Source organism: Siniperca chuatsi, linkage group LG22, assembly GCF_020085105.1.
Source record: "Siniperca chuatsi isolate FFG_IHB_CAS linkage group LG22, ASM2008510v1, whole genome shotgun sequence".
In the NCBI taxonomy this organism is placed as follows: Eukaryota; Metazoa; Chordata; class Actinopteri; order Centrarchiformes; family Sinipercidae; genus Siniperca; species Siniperca chuatsi.
Genome location: NC_058063.1, coordinates 18,645,615 through 18,668,476, shown reverse-complemented (window position 1 = coordinate 18,668,476; position 22,862 = coordinate 18,645,615). Strand labels below are relative to the sequence as shown.

The window sequence follows — 22,862 nt, the reverse complement described above, 5'->3', positions numbered from 1 at the left end:
TCACTGCGACGGCCTTTACACTGACCTTTAGACGACCCAGACTCTCCAAACTAACTCGGGATCAGATAGATGGACTTTGTTTTGGTGCTGAAAGTGTACACAGTAGCACCGGTACTTCCTGGTGTCAGTATAGATAAATATAATGCTGCTGTCAGATAAAATCTCTTTCAAAGAACTAAGGTTGACAGCCTCATTTTTTTTTAGCTAAATGGGAACATAGTTTTCATGTTATTGAACATTTAAAAGAGTTTTATAATTGTCTCAATCTCTTTCAATTGAAAGAAAACATCGAAATCCCTGACAAACATTGTAGTTATGAAGTTTTCACATAACAGGATACTGGCGCTCTCTGTGCCTGACCCAGCGCTGTCCTTGGCCAGCGGTGTACAGGAGGTATCAGGTTCTCTGTGGTCTTCCGAGAATGGCTTCTCACTCAGAAATAACACAGTACTCGCAGTACCCAGTGCGCACACACACACACACACACACACACGTGCGCACACACAGAGTTTAATTTAAGACTTTGGAAACAGGCACCCCTGCAGGATGTTCTGCTCCATTAATCACATGTAGTTATCAGTATTTATAAAAGCAAAACAGCATGAATAAATTCTAATATGTACCGTAATATGATGTACTACTACTGTTTATATACATAATACTGCTATACTGAATATGTATATACACGATACAGATAAAATAACACACTCTGTTCATTTCTTTTGTTACTGTAATATACAATATTATATCAGGCTATATATATATATATATATATATATATATATTTTTTTTTTTTTACAAAAAAGGAACAATTACATAAAAAATGTTTTTATACTTGATACTAGAGCCTGACCAATACATAAGCAGATCAATATTATTGTACAGTATTAGCTTATCAGATATATTCATGATGGCATAAATGCTGGCAGATAGCATACTGAAACTGCAGTAAATACATGTTTTATAGGCTGAGTTTTTATGGATATTTGACAGTTTTATATATTTTTGTTGGATTTATATATTTACTTACTGTTGTTATCTTATTGCTGTTATCTTTACTGTTACTGTCATCCGTGGTAATGAAATGTATTGCTCAACTGTAAAATATCTGGCCAAATAATAACCAAATTAGAGGGACCCTTGCCTAAAATGTTTTGTTATGTGATTATGATAAAAATCAAATAGTAGCCAATTATTATTAAGTATTGCTTAGGCTCTATTTGATACTCTGCTTTACTGTGCACTTTACCAAGCTGGAATCTATTTATTTATTCATTTAGAAATGAATTATATAATATAATAAAAACATAATCCAAGGAGCAATTCATCCAAACTGTATTTTTTGGTGAAAATCTGGCAACAAGCTAAGCCTTAGTAATTCCATTCTGCGTACTACAGTATTCTACACTGTGTTGTAATCCACAGTATGCGTACTGTATGTAAACTACTGTATATAACACCAACCTATACTGTTGCCTTGTTTTTAATAACGAGGGTCACATGACTGCTGTGTGTCCTCCAGGCAGCTCTGGAGGCTTTGGACGACCTCAACCTGTTTGGAGCAAAAGGAGGACCTGGATCTGTGGTCCACGCTTTGGCTGATGACATACAGCACTGCCAGGTACACACACACACACACACTCACATTCAGATGCAAGTACAATTATATATGATATTGACTTTAATTTTAATGTTGAACAGCAGTGTCAGCATCAGTATGCTTCAAATGTATCCTCCACTTTGCTTCCTTCGCCTCTCTCTTCCTCCCTCATCAGTCCATCCTGACGTCGATGTTACCCAGAGCGTCCATCTCTAAAGAGGTGGATGCCGGAGTCCTGTCTATCATCTCGTACCCTGCCTTCGCTGTGGAGGACATGAGCATAGTCAACATGACCAAGGAGGAGATCATCTCTAAACTGCAGGTGCAGAGAAGTACAGTGAAATAGGAAAAGAGATGTACTTTACTTAAAAGAGGAGATCTGCCTTACATATGCAAAAGGTACCAAAAGTAGGTGTGTAGGGCTGCAACTAATGACTAGTCTCTTGATGTTGATGTTATTTGAATTTTTCATTAATAATGATTAATCGTTTAGTCTATAAAATGTCAGAAAATGCTCGTCACAATTTCGAAATGTGAAAAAAAAACCTTTTTCATAAGGGAAGAAATCTAACTCTGTCCCTAAATCCATAAGAATATGCAGGAAACAAATGATGACAAATATGTTACATAAAGACAGTATTAAGCCATGTATAAGAAACAGATGTGGGTAATTATTGGAGTATTAGATACAGAGGGGAGGATGAGTATTTTTGTTTATAGTGAGGGGATGTCTGATTAAAGTCTAGATGACCAAAATGTCACTTGTTTTACAGAATAAAGTACATGTTTAATAGATACTGCCTCGCTTCACACCTCATGCATTTTTACATTTATACTTGAAGTAGCCACACTGCTGAATGTTTAAGATGAATTTGTCCCTGCTGACTTCCTCTCTGCGTCTGTTCAGGGTCGATACGGCTGCTGCAGGTTTCTCAGAGACGGACACAAAACGCCTAAAGAGGTAAACGACCTGCAAAGGTAGATTATCAGATAATCCACTTATCTCACTTTGTTCAGATAAGTAGTGGACAAAAGTGTTATTCCGTGGCATCTGCATGTTGCTCTGTTTTATGTTTTCATCATCACAAGCAGTAGATGCTGAGTAGATCGGTGTTTATGTACGTTGAGGAGGTGCATAGCAAAGCCACAACGTTACATCTTGACCGTGTCGTGGGCTGTTTAAGGAAAATTGTGACTTGTTACAAGGTTTAAACTCTCTCCTTCTTTCTGTCCTTTTCCTCCTCTTTTTCTTATGAACCTCAGTAGCTCTCAGTGGCCAGACACCGCTACATTAAGCAGAAAGCTAAATGAATACAAACACGTCTGGTCGCAGAGGGCTGAGTGTGGCTGCTCGGCTCTTGGAGCTGTATGTCACGGTCAGCGTTGCTTAGCTCTTACGTAATGGGAACTTTGAGGACGTCGTTTGGTTTATGGACTGTGGCAAAGAGGCTTCACTTTTACTCTTTTTGGAGAGAAAGAAGGTTTATTCTTTAGATGTCAGAGTAGTTGTGCTCTGATTTTCATATGTTAGGCTTTTAGCCATGCTTTTTTGGTTTGGCTTGGTTTTTTGACAACATTATAATTATATTAGACAACATTTTAGGCTTTGTCAAGGATAGAACAATAAAGTTCTGGATTTATTCCCATTGTTGTCCCTGGTTTTTTCACAGTCCACTAACTATTTATCAAGACAGAGACAGCCATTCAGTGTCTGACATTAAGGAGTATTAGAAAATAGAACAAACTGTCATTTTTTTGCGAAGCACACAAGGTTAAAAAGAATTAACAACAGCCAAAAGAAATCACACTGTACAGCATTGACAATGTTACAAGATGCAAATATTGATTTCTTTTTTTCACCCTGTTACTTTGTAAGCAGTTTGGTTTGCGCTTTTTGGGATTTTCAACTGCTACAAAATGAAATTGACTTTTTTTTTACACACAAATTGAAACACTTGATCATTCACTGCTCACTCCTGCTATGGTGTGTCATCGCCTTGTAGAGCTACTATGTGACCAACCTATAGCGTGTGGTTACAGCTTCCAGGTATCACTGTGTGTGTGTGTGTGTGTGTGTGTGTGTGTGTGTGTGTGTGTGTGACTGCAAAATTGTGAAGTCTGGTGATTGAATATTTGTGCTCTGCAGAACATTTCTGAGGGTTACAGAAATGCAGAACAGGAATTTCTGGCTCAACCTCACCATGCCATGAAGAAGGGAAACAGTCTTACAGGGTTAAAACTCCAGCAACACTTGTAGTATAAAGAATAACTCTATTTTGTTTTGCAACAATCTGTCTTTCCTCAGTCCGACTCGCAGGTTTTGTGAATTATTATTTGTGCAGCAGGGTGGTCCAGTGCAGTAGATCAGCTTTTAAATGAAGGACGCACCTACGAACCCTTGTGTCAGCAAGAATCTAAACTCTTAAAGTCTCATGGCACTGAATCCCTGTCGATGTGTAGATACAGTAACATCCGACCTTCTCATAGAGAAGACAAGATACACTTCCCTGCAGGGAACAGAATATCACATCCATATTATTATTATTATATTCTGCCCTTACACACATGGATGTAATTTGAGAAAAGTGCTCACTCAGCAGCAAAGACTTCTTCTTCTCTGTAATTCTGCCTCTGTCTCCTCTTCTTTGTTCCTCCAGGATCCAAACCGTCTGTATTACGAGTCTGCAGAACTGAAGCTGTTTGAAAACATCGAGTGTGAGTGGCCGCTGTTCTGGACCTACCTCATACTGGACGGCATTTTTATCAACAGCCCTGAACAGGTAATTTACGTCAGTATGTGTGTGTGTTTCCAAGCAACATTACGTATACAGTATGTATACACACCTCGTGTCCCGTGTGAACATTAACGAGTCAGATGTTTGACACAATCTCTGTTAATTCGTCCAGGTGCAAGAATACCAGGAGGCTCTGGAGGGCATCATGATCAAGCAGAAAGACGGGATACGACTGCTGCCAGAGCTCTACAGTGTCCCCCCAGATAAGGTAATGCCTTTGAGGGAAGTTGTAGACATTCTTGATAACACTGAATCTTTATAAGGTGTTGTTAAGAGTTCTGTGTTGTCGATAAAAAGGCAGCAACCCTCACTGAGATCCTTGTCTTTTTAAATGTGCTTATATTGTTCATTTCTGGTGTTTCTGCAACAATTTAGTCAAAGGAAATTTATCAGTTTGAACTTCATAATTTCTCTGTTCTGTTTGGATGTGTTTTGGAGGGTTTTTATTGTGTCTGCTTTGATTTATGCAACATTTTTACACTTTAGCTTTGACATTGTTTTATTCCGTTGTTTGTTTGTGTATAAAAACAGGTGGAGGAGGAGTATATGAGCCCTCACTCTGTGGAGAGGATCCCGATGGGTAAATGTCCTCTGAAATGGGGACAGTCTCTGTACATCCTGGGAAACCTTTTGACTGAGGTGAGCTGTCATTTCATTTGCTAAAACTTATAACACAAACATTTTACTCTTAACATATAAATAGATTATAATCCCACTTGAGAGCACTGTAATCAGAAGTTTAGTACTACGTTCAACATTTTGGGAAAAACACTTATTTGCAGAGTTAGATGAGAAGATTGATACCACGCTCATAGATTTTTGCTCAATATGTAGCTATAGCCATCAGTCGGTTAGCTTAGCTTAGCATAAAGACTGGAAACACGGGGAAACAGCTAGCCTGGCTCTGTCCAAAGGTAACAAAATCTGCCTACCATCACCTCTAAAGCTCAATAATTAACACACTATATCTCATTTGTTTAATCCGTACAAAAAACAGTGTAAAGTGTAAAAATGACAGTCCTCTGTTTTACGAGGGGTTATGTGCCACACTCTTTTCTTGATCAGGACCAGTTGCCGGGCACCCAGCCGAGACTCCAGGAAGTTACCAGTCCTGGCCGAGATATAATGTAATTTGTAGGCTTTAGAGGTGCTGGTAGGCAGATTTTGTTAACTGTAGACAAGGCCAGGCTAGCTGTTTCCCCCATGTTTCCAGTCTTTATGCTATGCTAAGCTAACAGACTGATGGCTTTAGCTACATATTTACCATAGAGTCATAAAAGTGGTATCAATCGTCTCAAATCGGCAAAAAAGGAAATAAACTATTTCCCAAAATGTCGAACTATTCCTTTTAATATATCAACAACACATTTAGGGTTGGGTTTTTTTCTAGAACAAGTGTGTAGTTGATAACCAGAAAATTATTGGCTACTAATACGACTAAAAGAAGGTTAAATAGAAGACTAAAAATAATCATAAAATCAAATAGTCAGTCACTTAAGCTGGCAGAGCTCACCGTTACATCCAGCAAACGGATTTGGGGCTCTGACTTTTTAAGCTTTGTCTCATTTTTAAGGGATTTCTCGCCCCCGGAGAGATCGACCCTCTTAACCGACGTTTCTCCACCATCCCCAAGCCTGATGTGGTCGTGCAGGGTGAGTTTACGGGACATTTGATGAGGTATCAGCATGTTGTTTCAGTCCCACATTAGTGTTGGAAATTCTATATAAACTCCTAGTGAAATGTGTCTTTTGGCCAATGGACGCATGCAGAAATAGTTCATGTTTTTTATGCATGTTCAAACCTTATCTTTCCTCTTGTAGTGTCAATTCTGGCAGAGACTGAGGAGATTAAAGAGCTGCTGTTAAAGAACGGTGTAGATGTGGAGACTGTTGCTGACATCCATCCCATCCACGTGCAGCCCTCCAGAGTCCTTAGCCACATCTACGCCAGACTTGGTACAACCTCAGATGACATTTTCAAATAGCTTTTTTTGGGGGGCTGAAAATCTTTGGATCAGAAATGACACTTTCCTGTTTTTTCAGAATGAAAAATTACACTGTCAGTAACCCACAGAAGGGGGTGAAAAGTATTTATTAGTTCACCTGTTGACAGAAATTTATCATGGACATATACACTTTTTAAACGTTACTGGCAGTCATGACAGGACCGTTATGGATAGAACCACAATGCTTCATGATCGTGATGGATTTAAAAACTAATTGAAGCCCAATTAATGACCATTGCAAGCTTGTTTCTTACAGTTAAGCCACTGATACAGTTTCTCATCAGTTTCATCACTTAGGTAGAGAATTCTGCTGTCTTCTTTATTAAGTCTGACAAAAGCATTTAATTTGCGCACATGATTCATGTAAAGAGTTTTGCTGGATATTCATAATTTCATCCATACAGCATGAATTTATTACACTTATTCTTGTTTTCTTCGTGCTTTAGTGATGATAATTAAGTGATACATTTATTTTAGTGATCTTGAGAAAGGCGGAAACACACACACTTAATCCCTCTATTTATTTGACCTTGTGCTGCTGCAGCCTTTACATGAATCTGACTGTGTTCAATTCAGACTTGTGTCGTGTCGAAAGTGTTACAGAAATGGTACAAGGTCCGACCTAGTGAGGTTGCCGTTGTAACTTTTACGTTAGACCAATACTGTTACTTACTTCACTTACTGGTGAGTAAAGGCCTTGTGCCATTGAGGGGTAATACTGCTTGGCCCAGCAGCTGTTAGAGCTAAATTTATAACAGCTGTCCTGCTGAATGATGTGAGATTTGCTTATTTCATGGCAATGCAATGGCTTCTTTTTCTTTACATATCTAGATGGTGCAGATCTGAGAAAATGCAACTTTTTCCTGCTCACATCATTCCAAAAACATCAGATCTGAGTCCCATGAAAGGGCAAAAAAGAATTTAGACACTTTATGAGTTTAAAAGTTTAACATCTACCCAAATGCTTACCTCTCCAGGCCTTTACTCACACCTTTTCCCCTTTTCCTGCTCTGCTGCAGGTCGTAACCCGAGGCTGGGTCTGACGGGACGACCCTACAGGAGAATAGGAGTGCTGGGAACCTCCAAATTCTACATCATCAGAAACACCAGGTTCTCGTTCACACCTCAGGTTAATAAGAAAACTTACCAGTGAATGTCAATCTGTCATAGTTCAAAAGCAGATTTCCAGTTGATCATGTAAGAATCGCAGCTTCCACTACTCGTATTACTATCATACCTCTTACATTGAAATTTTATACGGTCTTGAGTTATAAAACATGTCATTTCATTTCCAAAGAGACCAGTGTCTTGGGATAAGTTATTTATAGCTTGAAAACTTTGTAAAAGTGAGATATAAAAGTATAATTTTTCTGTTCCCCCCGTTTTTCACATTCCCTTAACCTGAAATATGCGATAGCTTTAAATTGACTGCTCATGAAACTTTTGACATCATCCTGGTGAAAACGAGTGAAATCCCTCCGTTCATCATTCCCATTAAAACCCTTCAGTTCATCGACCACCAGCAGTTCTACTTGGCGTTGGACAACAAAATGATCGTGGAGATGTTGAGGACAGAAATCGCCTACCTCTCATCCAGATGGAGGATGACCGGACGCCCCACCGTCACTTTTCCCATTTCACAGACTATGTTGAGTGAGTACAAACACAAACACACACCATGGATGTAGAAGTTATATAAACATAACGCCTTAAAAAGTGTTGAAGATGTTGAACCTGCGTATAGGAAAATGTTGTTTGTGTTTAGCAGAGTGTATGTATTCCTTATTTTGTGTGTGTGTTTCAGCTGAAGACCACACAAACCTGGACCCTGCAGTCTTGGCTACACTGAAGAAGCTACAGGATGGATATTATGGAGGAGCGAGGTGAATTTAACCGAGGATATCGGTCATGCCGCATGTGTTGCTTCTGGGAATTTGTGGGTTTTAAGGACAGGAACAGGAGTTTACATTATACATTTACACACAAAATATACATGGTTGATTTTGAGGGCTAGTATTCTGGTATTATTATTTTTTTTTAGATAAAACATTTTTAAATTTGAGTAATTTAAGAAATCTTAACTTTCAGGACATACAGTAATTCTGGTAGGGAAAAACTAAATCTTCATTTTATTTAGAATAAATTTTATAATAAAAAACGTTAAATTAATTAATTAAAGGTGGGGTATGCGATTCTAATCCAATACACGTCTTTTTGTCAAATTCAGCAAATATCTCCTCACGGTCCGCTAGCTGTCCGTTCAGTGTGTGCGCTGAAAAAAACTTTGTACACAGCCCTCGCTCTGTAAATGGGAAATAAACAGTGGCTCGGACCGAGCCGCACAACACTATTCCAGCCATGGTTTGTGTGTCAGGTGACGTAAAATGACTTGCCAACGGACATTCAGCTTACTTTCTAGTTTGCCAAGATATGCTGTTGTTGTGATGTTAGCTATGGTAGCAGGAGAGTTGTGTGTATCGCTGTCTGGAGCTGCTGTGCTCGCTCTGGGAAACCGTCTCGTCCTCTCTGGCTGTTAGCTTCGCAGCAGCAACTGTAGGGACAGTTTGCTAACCCACAACCTAGCTAACGTAAGTTACATTACTTGCTGTGTCATGGTATTTGTCATGGTATTGGATTTCTCCAGAATCACATACCCTACCTTTTTTAAATCAGAAAAAATGAAAATAATCACTTTTTTGTGGTGGCTACTCAAAAATGTCTATAGGAGGTGGCTTAGGAAATTTGGGTTTATAACCATCATTGACATTTGCTCTATTTCGTCTTTCTTCTGTTTCCATGTTCTAAAACAACGGCAAGAAATCAACACGTAGAAATGTTTTTGCTTTTTAGTTTGCTGCAGTTAAAGGGTTTTATATATGTCTTCAGGCTTTTTTTCAATGTTATTTCTTTTTGCCACCGTGCAAATAAACAACTAAACTAATTTAACCAAACTTAAGCTTCAGATAATCACTTTGAAGATGCAGCCAGCATCTTTGTTGTCATGATTTTGCTGTTAGATCCAAGACCTAGGTTTTGTTGTCATGCTAAAATACGCGTAACATAAAAACTCTTAAGAAAGCACCTGGTACAAAACTGATCAACACCAGTGGTTGACCGTTACCTTACGGAAACCTCTCTGCTCTTCTCCAGGATCCAGACGGGGAAGCTGTCGGAGTTCTTGACCACTTCCTGTTTCGCTCATCTGAGCTTCCTGGACGGTAAGGGTTCTGGCAGCATGAGCCGCCACGACGAAGAGTATGATGATGATGCGGGTGACGGCGATGGATACCAGCATGAGTTACATTATGATGATGGTAAGAAAAAAAACACTTGGGTGGATGGATGGAGAGGAACGGTGACACCAGCGAGGGAATAATTGATTTTTATAAGGAGTTTACGCTGCCAGGAGGCGCTTGTTTGTTTTCCATTGTTGGTTTGACCATTCCTCGTGATATGTGTTCCTAAAATACATACACGGTCATAGACTGTAGTAGTACATACAGGCAGAGTAGCTGAGCTTTGCCTGTATGTACTGTTAATACCATGATTAACCTACTAAGACACTCAAAATTACACAGGACCCACAATACATATGTTACATGTATTGTATGTCTAATTATGTTTCTCTGTCACTGAGAGTGATCTCATTCAGCTGACCTTTTAATATTTATTACCTGTGAATTATCTCATTAGAAAACATGAGATGAAACGAAGTAACCTGATTCTCATTAATCACCACTTCCTGCTTCATCCTGCTGTCACATCGTCGCTGATCTTTCCCCCGTCCTCATCCTCTCTGTACTGTTCTGTAACTCTGTAGGTTGTTGAATCTTTGAAGCCTTTGCTCAGAGTTTCTCAGCTTTGGGCTTTGGGACGCCACGTGGGGTCACTTGATATGCATTTAAATTAAAAACTAATCGGTTTAAAATATAACATCATTTACATAATCCATTTGGAACTCCCTCATTGCCAAACTCAAATTCACGTAACAGCTCTAATTGCAGGTTGAGAAACTTGCTTTGCTTGTGTTGCATTTAAAACAGCCGATGATCTCAAATGTACAGATTGTAAAGTTTTGTATCCATCTGCCGAGTTTTGGAGATGTCTTTTTTGAGTTTAATGGAACTAGATGGCACTCAGCTTGTGGTGCTCAAATCGCCAAAAAACCCAGCAATGTCTCAAAATAGTTCCTACATGAAACTGCTCACGATAAAGTCTGTGGATTATCTTGAGTAAACGGATCATGATTTCTGGAAAGAGGATGGATAAATAGCACTACAGGTAAGAGGAAAAATATGTATTTTTGATTTTAGGGTGAACTGTCCCTTTAAAATGTCTCACAGCCACTCTCTGTTAGTGAATGTATGTGCTAGCATCACTGTCTACAGATGATCGCATTTTGCAAGCATTTTGATTGTGAATGATAAAGCATTGTCGTAAAGTTCACATTTTAAAGGGTAAGTTCACCTAAACTCTCATACACAGGTTGCTCTGTGTGTTTCTAGCCATGTTTTTTAAAGATCTGCTACTGCTGCCGCCCCAAAACACTGATGAATGAATTGAATTTGTGGTGCTCAAAGCACTAAAAATTAGCATTTAAAACAATTAACAGCAGCATGTCTTTACAACAGTTTTAACAATATTTTAACTTCTGTAGAATATAGCTCATATTGAAAACAACTGACAAGTACTGTATCTCTTGCATCTCTCAGGCGAAAAGTGTCACAGTATTTAACTTCGAAACTCACCAAATAAAACTAAAACTATACGCATGGTTACATACCGCTTGGTATCTAAGGCATGGAAAAATGTTTTTGGGGGATTTGGTTGAACAAAGCTTTTAAAAACTGCATGTTACATGTTAAAACATGTTATAAAATAATGACACTTGTAAATATTTTAATTATTTTCATAAATTTAGACACTTTAGATGGTTTAGTTTAAAGAGTTCTCTGACCTTTTAAGGACGTGTGTGTACACTGAATAAAGGTGAGTTGAATCTATTGGTATTTTAAACTTGATAAACCTTTTTCTTTTCTGCTCTCTGTGACTCATCGTTTCTCTTATAATCACTTTATCCTCCGCACTTATTATTTTATGTACTCCCCATCCTTCTTTGTCCCTTTTTCTCACCCTCTTTACCCCTTTTGTCCTCCTCTCCAGAGGCTGATGACCTCGCCCAGTACCTGGACCACCTGCTGGCTCACGCTGCCCCCAAGAAGCCCAAACGGCAGGTCGGAGGTCTGGGTAGGTTCAAGGCCGTGGCCACCAAAACCAAGGACATGGTGTCTCTGATGAACAAAGCTCAGGACCTCGACGTACACAGTGAGTGGATCCATATTACTGTGTCATCTTAACAAAATAAGACATCCCAAACGCACCTTCTTAAGATCTTGCCACTGACTGACACCAGACTACTGTTTGTTTTGTGTTGTCAATTTGTCCAGATGTCAACATGTACCTGCCGAACAAGCTGTTTCGCTCTCCTCAGCCTTCCCTCAACCTGAACCTCCCAGAAGCCTCGCCTGTACCTCCAGAAACTCCGGTGTGTCCTTTTAATCTTGATGTAGTTAGTCCATTCATCTACAGACTGTACACCGTCCCCTTCTCCCTCCAGTGCTTCACTACATTCTCTGTGGTCATCCAGCTTCAGCTTTAACTTTCCACCTCTGTCCTCCAGGACCCAGAGGTGTCGGTCACAACAGAGAGCGTTATCCCCAGAGATGCCAGCGGAGCCATCGACTACAACGCTTTGGTCCAGCTGCTAAAAAACACACAAAGTCTCCAGGACCAGGCTGATATACTCTACATCCTCTTCAAAGACAAGTGAGATACACAGTTTTATAGAGCCGTGTTGTGACCGTTATGTCGTAGAAGAAGCAAACATTTTTTAAATATGCACAGTATTGGCCAAGAAAACACAACTTTCTGCTGCACACTTCTGACTAGCTCAAGAAACATTAGTCTTAGTTTTTTTTTCGTTTTGACATTTGGCTCAGAATTGTGTGGCAAACGTTTCTGTACATCCCTGTATTAGCAGAGATGTAAGCAGAGCTGGTAGCGTGTTTTTAAGATGGTAGCTTGAAGATTAGAGACAAAAAGCTGATAATCAACTGGCTCTTTTCTTCAGCATTTGGCATAATTACATCCTGTGTATTTCTGTATGATCACTTTTTCTTAGTTTACTGATCTCCGTGTCTCTGTCAGAGCAAGTTATGCTTAAAAGTTTTCATCTTCAGTGTTTTCCAACATAAATCCAAACTGTCTTTAAAAGATTTTTACATGGGAATGGCCAGTGACGCCGCCAATAATTTAAAATGGCATAAAAAGGAGTTGTAATAGAATGAAAACAATGGTATGAAACGAATAGTGTTGCAGCATGAAAAAGTGTCAAATGTGTTTTTTATATATGGTATGATCATCTTGAGGATTCATACTTGAAGTAGACTAAAAACCAGTAGGGACAGTCGTTGAAAAGCTGCTGCGCAAAATTAAAATTTTACTTTCCTACTTTGCATTTGCAGCCCTTATTAGACTCTGTGTGTGTGTGTGTGTGTGTGTGCGTGTGCGTGTGCGTGTATGTGTGTGTCCATCACAGGGGTATGGACTGGGACACTCATCTGCACGGTAAAGGCTTCACGGTGAGATCTCTGCTGAGTGACCTTTATGAGAAGGCAGGTGAACTCAAACACTGGAGCCTCATCAGGATGATCTCTGGCATGCTGAGGAAGAAGGTGGAGGAGCTCGATTCGGTACGACACACACATGAACATAGACACAGTTCTAAATAAAACAGGGTGACATTCACTGAATAGTTTTTCTTTCTGACTTGAGACTGAGTAACTTGGAAGAAAACATAACCTCGTTAGTTATGAGTGTTTGACTTTCCTCTCCTTTCTTTGATGTCCGCCTGCGAGCCAGAGCCTCGCTTAAATAGGTGTGTCTTTTCCTTGAGTTCTTCAGTGTTTATTTTTCAGCGAAAGCTATAAAAAGTAACAAAAGGCCCAAAGGTAAGTGAAATAAATGATGTTAGGGGTGTACAGTTCTCTGCTCTTCACATGATCTCTAGTTTTAAAATCCATCAGAAATGACACAAAAACCATATGTACTCTCATTTTTGGTGCAGTTATACTTTCTGCATACTTTATATTTCTAAACAGGCCTTCATATTGATTTGTCATTGGTTATTGGTCTATATCTGTATTCTCATAAACAATTAATACCCTGAACCTCATCTGCCTCCTGACTAATTTTTATTCCTTTGCACTATTTGTATTTGCTTATACTTTACAGAAACACTGGACTTGCACATAGACCTTGTATGTTGTTGGTCATTGTTGCTTTTTATATATGCACCTATTTTTCCACCTACTTGTATGTAGTAATAGTTGTTATGTGTTTATTTTTTCCTGTCTTTGTTCAGCTTTGTTGTCCTTGTTTTAAGATGCATGTCTATCTCTGTTCTACTGGAACTGTGTGTAACATTGAGAGCAACTTAAAACCAGAGTCAAATTTCTTGAATGTGTACACATAATTGGCCAATAAAGCTGATTCTGATTCTGACTTTAACATGTCGCCCCTATCGCACTCTTTTCTGATTGGTTGTGATCTGTTCGTAGGCCTGCTCGGATTTGCTGGCGCATCAGAAGCACCTGACTGTGGGTCTACCTCCTGAGCCGAGAGAGAAAACCATCACTGCTCCCATACCTCCAGACCAGCTGGCTGCGCTCATCGACGAGGCCAGCGACAACAACATCAGCGTGGCCATACTCACTCAGGTGAGTCACATACTCCACGGTCATCTGGGAATTTGTCCTCCTGTCTTCCTCTTTAATCTCTCTCCCTCCCGTCTTTTCCTCCCTCCTTCAGGAGATCATGGTGTACCTGGCTATGAGCATCAGGACTCAGCCCTGCCTCTTCAGTGAGATGTTCAGGCTCCGTATTGGTCTCATCATCCAGGTCATGGCCACCGAACTGGCCCAGTCACTCAACTGCTCAGGTAAGGTAGGACAGAGAGGAAGAAGATGATATTTCAAAATAGGGCTGCAACTACCGATTCTTTTCTCAATGAATCACTTAATATTTTGTTAGCAAATTGTGAAAATTGTCCAGTCACAAGATCCCAGTTCCCTTTTTTAAATGTCTTGTTCTGTCTGTCCAACTGTCCAAAACCCAAACATATTCAGTTTACTGCCACAGCAGAGTATGAAAGCCAGAAAATATTCACCTATGAGAAGCTGGAGCCAGTGAATTTTTGCTAATTTTGCTGAAAAAAATGCTCAAACGATTATTCGATTTACAAAATTGTTGCAGATTAAATTCCAGTCGATCAAATAATCGACTAAAATGCAGTTACATACATGTTATTTGTGCTTTTGTGGTCAAATTCAAGACAGACTGAATGCGTGAAAACATGTAGACAACTTTATCTATAGGCCGTAACATTCATTTTCAATGTATTTTATTTCCAGAACTGGGAATGTTAAAGGGAAAGTTCACCAAACAATCGGTTCATCCGATTTAAATTCTGAAAACTACAGTAGCTTTTTACGTCTTCAAAAGAAGCAGAAAATGACCAACAAATGTATTTTAACAGCTCATGCAGCATATTCACACAGAGTCACTTGCCTCATGATTTGCAGAATTATCTCCTAAATGTTCATAGATTTATGACATAATATTATTGAAGGAAGCAAAGAAATTAAGAAAGGAAGGATGATTGGAGTTTACATTAACTATTTTTATCACAGAGGTAAACTATTGCTACAGCGTTCTTGCGCATCAGAAAGTCTATCATACAGTAAAAACTGTCGCTTTTACTTACTTTACAACGTTTCGGTCCTCAGACCTTTTCACACAGGAATGTTACCTGGTTATTTTTACCATATCCCCTGGTTCTTTCTCACTGGTAAACTGTACTTTACTGGCTTTTGAACTGGCACCATCATGTATTTGTGTGTGTGTGTGTGTGTGTGTGTGTGTGTGTGTGTGTGTGTGTGTAGGAGAGGAGGCTACAGAGAGTCTGATGAGTCTCAGTCCATCAGAACTGAAGAATCTCCTCCACCACATCCTCAGTGGGAAAGAGTTTGGAGTGCAGCGCAGCGGTCAGTCCACCAATCAGAATCCTGCATCGCACGCAGCCAATCAGATTCTGTTCTGTCACTCGTGTTTCTTATGCAAGGTTGTCATCAAGTTCAGCTTTTTTCGTCCTCCACAGTTAGAGAGATGGATGCCGGCGTCAGTCCGGCCATCTCCATCCATCACCTGGGCAACGTGGGCGCCACCAAGAGCGAGAGAGCCGGCATCAGCAAACTGAAGAGCGAAATGAAGATGGTAGGACCCAAACACACTTCTCACTTAGAGGTGGAATAAATAATACGGTAGCTGATAATTATATACAGTAGGATTCTATTTTTAACACACTTCATACTTTCCACATTATTATCACAATATTACGGCATATATTTTTATTTTATTTCTGTTGTAGGAGTTTCAGCAAAAAAAGATAAAAGAGAAAAATAAAAAACAGAACATTTTCTTTAAAAGCTGCAAGAAACAGACACTTTAAAAGAGGACTGAGGGGGGGAAACTAATTGTTTATCACCAAACAGACAAACTGTCAGAGTCTTGTGTGTCATTCAAAGTGCTGCTGACATCAAAACAATAATGATGATGAAGATGTGGGAGAAGAGGAACTTATTTGAAAATATTGTGCTTTTTGGCAAACTGCCTTTTGTCTTGTTACAGCTGGAACACAGGTTGTCTTTGACGGATCCGAGTAAGGTGATGATGATGATGATAGGTGAAGATGTTGAATCAGATTAGGTGGTAATTCGCCTGGCTAATTGTGGAGAAATGAAAGGGCGAGCTGCAGTGGAGGAGAACTGTGGATGTAATTAAGAAAAACCGTGAAGCTGATTGTTGATAAATTGAGGCGATTGAGATGGCAAATGTAGGTTTTTGCTCCTGAAAAATTATCAATATGGGGAAATTGATTAATTGTTGAGGTCAATCTTCAGTTTTAAATAAATCACTAGAGCAGCTTGTTGACTGTGATTTATTTACAACGTGGTTTTTGTGTTGCAGGCGGAGCACAGGTTGTCCTTGACGGATCCATTTAAGGTGATGATCACATAAAGGAATATTAACTATCGCAGTATCTGTTTCTTCTTTCTCTTTTTTTCCTGTAAAGTTATTAATAAATGAAGTTATTAACTAAGTAGAAATCCAGAATATGCTGTAAGTGTTAACTCACCTTCCATGTAAACATCACCAATCGGATCGATCAGAATATCAAAGGGGACTTTTTCATAGCTGCCCTTATTCCTGCCAGTTACAAATGAAATGTGTTTCAGAGCTTTCAACTGCATCCCACTGCCTTCATCGTCAGATGGAGTATGGAGTCCAGGTTGGACAGCAGTTGACAAAACAATCTCAAGGTTCACTTACTCACTTTTTGCGGAGCTTTCAGCTTGAGTTGAGCTTGCTTTGTCAACTTCTTTTTCCGAGGTCCGAAGGATGAACGCTGAAGCTCAACTTTTAAGCCGACACGGATGAGAAGTGTGAAGAAAAATGGAAAGTTTGAAGCAGACTCCATCCGCTGATTAAGCAAGCAAGTGGACCTTGAGTCGAGATTGTTTTGCTATTTTCAAGGTCACGATTGAATTGTCAAGCTCGACTTCATGACTCCGCTTGTGTTGAGATGGAGGATATTAATGTGTCATTATTGGCTTTGCGACTGGTTGTCAACAAACAGAAAGTGCATTTTAGCGTCTGAACATTGCAATTCATTGTTTCCTCTTTTCCAGATGGACCACAGGGTGTCTTTGACTGACTCAGTTAAGGTGATGATGATGAAATTCATAAATGAGAATCTGTGAGAAGAAGCGAGGGAGAGTTAGATGCTGAGATTTGATTGTGGTAAATCAGCTGTTAGTGAATTAAAAGTTGACGTCAAATGAAGTAATACAATTGTAATTAAGCTGTAATTTTATTCTGATGCAGAGGGCTCACAGGTAGTCTTTGACAGAGCTGATCAAAGTGATGATGGTGCCAGTGATTAGACTCGTTTTTTATTTAGCTAATTGAAAAGGTTTTGTTGAATTTAATATTATCCCTGACATAACAGATCCGTAACTGTTTCATAACGATAGCTAAAAGTGCTTGTAGGCCTTGAAAGTCAGGTACTGTACTTGGATTTGGGTATAAACAGGTTTGTAGGAAGTTAAAGTCGGTAATGCAGAGTGGATTTCTTGTCTCCATTTCAGCTTGACCAGTCACTGACGTCCGTTCACAAGGTGACAATAATAACAACACTTAAACTTGTTTTTTCGGGTGTTGATTCATCTGAATTAATTAACATGAACATCAACTAAAAGTTATGGAGCAGATCATGTGAGCGATTAACACTCTGCTACCTTGTGGCTGCTAATTTTCAGTCTAGCAGGGCTGCAACTTTAATATCTGGAGTTAATAATTATTTATCGGTTAGTAGAGCTGCAACTAATGATTGTTTTCATTATCAATCTAGTCACAAGTGCTATGTTGTCCGACCAACAGTCCAAAACCCAAATGTATCCCATTTATTTTCATTTAAGTCGAAGAAGAAGAAGAGCAGCAGCATGTTTTTGCATTTGAGAAGCTGGAACCAGCGAATGTTTGGCATTTCTGCCCGATAAGTGATTTAAACAAGTTTTCAAAGTTGTTGCCAGTGAATTTTCTGTTGATCGACTCATAACTTTTTTTAATTTAAGATAAATTCGTTGTGGTGAGTTGAACTTTTCAGATGGAATTGAATTATATTTGAAAATGGCACTGCACTTGATTCTAAAAGTGTCCCAAAATGTATTTCCAGTAAGACCAAAGTAGTAAGTAGAAGTATTAAGCTCTCTTCCTTTAAATAAAGTTGACACTGGCCAGTTAGGTCTTTCTTAAATTGCTGTTACGTGATGTTGAAGTTTGGTTTCAGTTTCACCTGTGGGTGCTGAGATGGGAGCCATCTACTGCCAAACGTGCTTTTTCTTGGAAACTTGCACAACAGTGAATTAATCAGTTTATTTACCCATTATCTATTCATTTCTTATCATTTCCCATCCTGATTCTGATTCATGCATGCTGTGAATCTCAATTTAGCAATGTAAGAAGCAAGAATCCACTGGCTTTGCGGTTGTTTTGTTGTCATCACTGTTTGGATCCATCGATCACACTTCTTTTTATTTCCTGCCCAGTTTTGTGTTTTTCATTTTGTGCATCTTTTTTGTTTGTCTCCCCTCTTTTCTGTTCTTTTTCTGCCTCTCAGAGCATGCGATCTCAGTCTCTGGACATAGAAAACTTTGAATCTGGGGTAAAGATTTGTCTATTAACCAGATATTTCTGACATTTTTAGTTGCCAGGTTTTTACGCTTAATTTGTTGGCTTGCTTTATGCCTCCAAAGAGGAAGAGGGCGCTGTTCTTCCAGAACAAACAGAGCTTTAAGTCATTTCTTCTCGTTCTGACGGTTCAGAGGTACAGGCTGCCGTCCATTGAGTCTCTGGACATTCCGGAGTGCATTCCGGTTTCCAAGGATACCAGACACGGCCAATGGCTGCGCAGGAGGCGTCTGGACGGAGCGCTGAACCGAGTCCCTGTCGGCTTCTACCAGAAAGTCTGGAAGATCCTGCAGAAGGTCAGTCTACACAGTTTACAGCCGCACTAGTGTCCTGGTTTTGAGTCTTGTCCTGTTTTTGATCATGTTCGGGATGTGGTGTTCGGGAAAACCTGGTTATTCACATTCTCGTGTACGTGATCATAACAGTATCCAGGTTTCTGATCGCCTGCCTGCAGGTGGGTCTCGATTTCTCACCATCTCAGCCATTTTGTTCTGTACCTACAGAGACTGTTCAGAAACCTGGATATGGTGTTTACATGTGCAAAACAGAACCGGGATACTCCAAAACCCGGTCATAACCAGAATACTAGTAATGCATGTAAACGCACTCATGTATACCGGGACATGAATAACCAGGTTTCTCATGCTCCATGTGAACATGATAAAATTAAACCAGGATAAGGCTCAAAACCGGGATACTAGTGCGCATGTAAGCGCACTCTCAGTGTGATGGAGGAGACCATTTGGGAGCGTTTTCAGTTTATCATTTCAGACAAACAACTTTTTTACCTTTTATTTTATAAATCTTAATTGTTTTTAATTTTGTAGAGCATGTACAAAGGCCTGGAATAAAAGTCATAGTCAAGTGTTAGAATTTCTGTTTAAAAACAGCAACATTAAGCTAAATGATTTTTAAACTGGTGCTTTAAAATAATACACATTTTGTACATAAAGTAATGATTACCAATACATTGTCTTCTAGTGCCACGGTTTGTCCATAGAAGGGTTTGTCCTTCCTTCTTCAACCACCAGAGAGGTAAGAGAGCCACAAGTCGTCAAAACAGAAACGTTCTGACGACTTAATTCTTGTGGTTTGTGAGTTTTTGCTAATCTCTTCTTTTCCCTTCCCCCCTCAGGTTTTATCCTGGAGTTAAATAGCATTTTATCAGATCTCAATCCTCTTCGAGTCCCTTGTTAAATCTATTTAGGTTTAGCTTTCAACATTTTGTTTCTTAACAAAACTTATAATTTAATATTTAAAAGCTAAAAATCATTTAAGGAACTCAAAATAAAGGTTTGCCATTTAGATAAATGAGTTTTAGCAGACACTCTCCAGCCAGTCAGAAGTTATTATTTTATGTGACCATGGTAATATAAATAAAACTCATAAAATCATTCATGTTTCCCATAATAAAAGATCAGTTCTCTGTCAAAGCAGCACAGGAATAAAACATGTTTACTGAATTCTGTTGAGATGTACATGTTGCATGTTTAGAGACAAATAAAAATCAGTATTAACCCACTGTAGGGTGTGTTCTGTCAAATGAAAGATGTCTGACAATATATTTTAACAGACAAATCTATAGCTTTATCCTCTGAATTCCCCCTCCAGATGACACCGGGAGAGATCAAATTCTCCGTCCACGTGGAGACTGTTTTGAACCGCGTCCCTCAGCCTGAGTACCGACAGCTGCTGGTGGAGGCCATCCTGGTGCTCACCATGCTCGCCGACGTGGAGATCCCGAGCATCGGCTCCATCATCCACGTGGAGAAGATCGTCCACATCGCCAACGACATGTTCTACAAGGATCAGGTGAGCAGGTCATCAAAAGACACGACTCCAGTGTTTAATATGTTTGTGATCAAGTAAGGCAGGATTCTCTTCTTTCCTTCTCCTCCAGAGGGACCTGGGAGCAGAGGAGCAAATCCTGGAGAGAGACCCGTCCACCGGAGTGTGCAGGCTGCTGTACGACAGCGCCCCCAGTGGCCGCTTCGGGAGCATGACCTACCTCACCAAGGCCGTGGCGGTGTACGTGCAGGACTTCCTGCCCAGCGGGTCGTGCGCGGTGCAGTGAGAGGACGCCACAAGGAAGGAGGCCGACCCATGAAACCAGAGCAGGGGTGAAACCACTCAGTAGAAAATGAAAACAAGTTAAAGCTAAGATTTGCAACATTTTTCACATTAAAATAACTATATTGTCACTATGTGTGTTAGTGTAGCGTTAAACAGGATCAGTGATAGAAACAAGTGAAGCTGGAGCTGAGAGACACATGTTACAGTATTATTTATGTGAAAAGATCTGATCAAACTTTAACAACAGACTCACATGAATTATGATATGTGTCTAAATAATTAAAGCTTTTTTTTTAGATGAAAACTTTGTGTGTTGAAGGGGAATCGACCTCAGTGCTCAGTCCTCAGTGTTTCGGCGTCCCGGTTTCCATGGCAACCTCCACTTCGCCTGTACACATACTGTATCACCAGACTGTAGCAGCCCTTGAGCCTATTTGTGCCTATTAAAGATGCAAATCTTTAAAAACCGGTCACACATATTTACAAAAAATTTTTTAAAACACTGCAGGCACTGTAGTTTTCAACAGACGTTACTCAAACAGTAAATAGTACATTTGTTGGGGACTATTTTCTCTTGCATTAATACACATCTGGTGCTCTACTGAGTATTTACAGGATGGTGACTCAACATGAACTACAGAGCCCATGTTCATCGTAATGAAGGAACATGTCTCCCAGTGCAACAGTGTGGCTCATTAATGTGTTTTTTAATAGTTTTTGAACAACAATGGAGCTCTGTGGCACAGAGGAATAAGATATATTTGGATACACAGACAATACTGGTCTTTTTATGGGATTTGTTGACAATAAGAAAAATATAGAATATCAAAAGACTTATCTTTAAAGTGACGAAGATTAGTTTCTGTCCTCTACTTATACATGTCTGATGTAAGAACTTTTTTTTATGGGAAAAGAGTTGAATGTATTAATTTGATCAGTGGAAATGATTTGACCCTCATAAAGCAATTCAGCTAAGTAACCTCTGACTAAGATGAACTTTCAGCCAGAAAACACACAGTTTTCATACTTTTTTCACACCAAATCTCATTCTGAGTTCATCTATAACTTCGGAGACCAATCAAAACAATTCTTCTAATTGATCCTAATTTATTACGTCACATATGCTTTGCATTGCAGCTCACCAACTAAAACTCATGTCACTTTACCTCCAATCCTACATGCTGTATGATGTATAAAATAATGACAAATATTAGATAATCTACTATTTATTTTGTAGCTGATAATTAAAGGAAGCTAAAATAGATGCCAGATGTGTCTTAAAGAGGACATGGGTCTGTTTGGGAGATTTCTTCAATGCCTTAACATTGTTGCACTTAAAATGATGTGTGCAAGTGAAACTACAGGAGTGCTGTTTTATTTTTAACTATGCAAAAATAGCAGATTGTGTAGTAATTAAAACCACCTTATTTTTTAACACGTGAAGAACTTCTAATGTGTTGATTTGTTAGAAATAAAAGCTTTTTCAGCATGCAGTGTACTTAGTTATTTTTGAATGCAGTGATTTCCAAGTCAAGTTAACAAGTGCCATTCAGGTTAAGGGAAATGCCTTAATTTACTAAACTAAACTGTAATTTAGTTTGAGTTATTTTAGTATAATTGCAGTAAAACGTTTGGCCACGTACTCACAACATTTTTATGGACACATTTCACCTTTAAGTGTTTTAAGGATTCAGTGTCTAGTACATAAAAGATGTTACAGAGAATAAATTGAAGGTAATTCAATAACAAACATGTTTGAACTTGAGGTACTGGTGTGAAACGTGTGATGCCTCTCGGTTAATTGCACAATAACCAAACCGACTGATACATGAGTTACTTTGTGTTATTAGAAGATGTGAGCGCCACACTCCATGTGAACTACAAACAATCATGGCAGAATGAGAGTGAGTCACTTCTTGACATAATATTAAAGTCTGAAAACAGTATCCACTGAACAACGATTAACTGCTGGATGTTTTTGTTGTTTTGAAACTAATTCTGTAATAAAACTGAGAAAATA

At 39.3% G+C, this 22,862-nt stretch overlaps 1 protein-coding gene across 14 annotated transcripts in view; it reads left to right on the top strand.

Moving 5' to 3' along the window:
• phka1a (phosphorylase kinase, alpha 1a (muscle)) overlaps nt 1-22,862 on the top strand; it is a 29,825-nt gene extending 6,963 nt beyond the window's left edge. The window contains exons 7-35 of one of the 14 annotated variants that reach the window (XM_044183726.1): nt 1,523-1,621; nt 1,776-1,922; nt 2,508-2,561; nt 4,258-4,380; nt 4,508-4,603; nt 4,927-5,034; nt 5,969-6,047; nt 6,216-6,350; nt 7,420-7,529; nt 7,909-8,053; nt 8,205-8,283; nt 9,551-9,714; nt 11,564-11,725; nt 11,848-11,945; nt 12,081-12,226; nt 12,999-13,152; nt 14,020-14,178; nt 14,270-14,399; nt 15,403-15,504; nt 15,618-15,733; nt 16,148-16,183; nt 16,487-16,522; nt 17,209-17,244; nt 17,668-17,697; nt 18,699-18,743; nt 18,904-19,065; nt 19,751-19,804; nt 20,381-20,581; nt 20,670-22,862. In XM_044183726.1, the coding sequence (XP_044039661.1) occupies nt 1,523-1,621; nt 1,776-1,922; nt 2,508-2,561; nt 4,258-4,380; nt 4,508-4,603; nt 4,927-5,034; nt 5,969-6,047; nt 6,216-6,350; nt 7,420-7,529; nt 7,909-8,053; nt 8,205-8,283; nt 9,551-9,714; nt 11,564-11,725; nt 11,848-11,945; nt 12,081-12,226; nt 12,999-13,152; nt 14,020-14,178; nt 14,270-14,399; nt 15,403-15,504; nt 15,618-15,733; nt 16,148-16,183; nt 16,487-16,522; nt 17,209-17,244; nt 17,668-17,697; nt 18,699-18,743; nt 18,904-19,065; nt 19,751-19,804; nt 20,381-20,581; nt 20,670-20,843 (3,180 nt within the window). In that variant the 3' untranslated portion in view covers nt 20,844-22,862. Of the gene's footprint in view, nt 1-1,522; nt 1,622-1,775; nt 1,923-2,507; nt 2,562-4,257; nt 4,381-4,507; nt 4,604-4,926; nt 5,035-5,968; nt 6,048-6,215; nt 6,351-7,419; nt 7,530-7,908; nt 8,054-8,204; nt 8,284-9,550; nt 9,715-11,563; nt 11,726-11,847; nt 11,946-12,080; nt 12,227-12,998; nt 13,153-14,019; nt 14,179-14,269; nt 14,400-15,402; nt 15,505-15,617; nt 15,734-16,147; nt 16,184-16,486; nt 16,523-16,755; nt 17,245-17,667; nt 17,698-18,698; nt 18,744-18,903; nt 19,066-19,750; nt 19,805-20,380; nt 20,582-20,669 lie in introns of those variants that run through there. The other 13 variants (XM_044183728.1, XM_044183727.1, XM_044183731.1 and 10 more) reach the window with 13 other exon arrangements.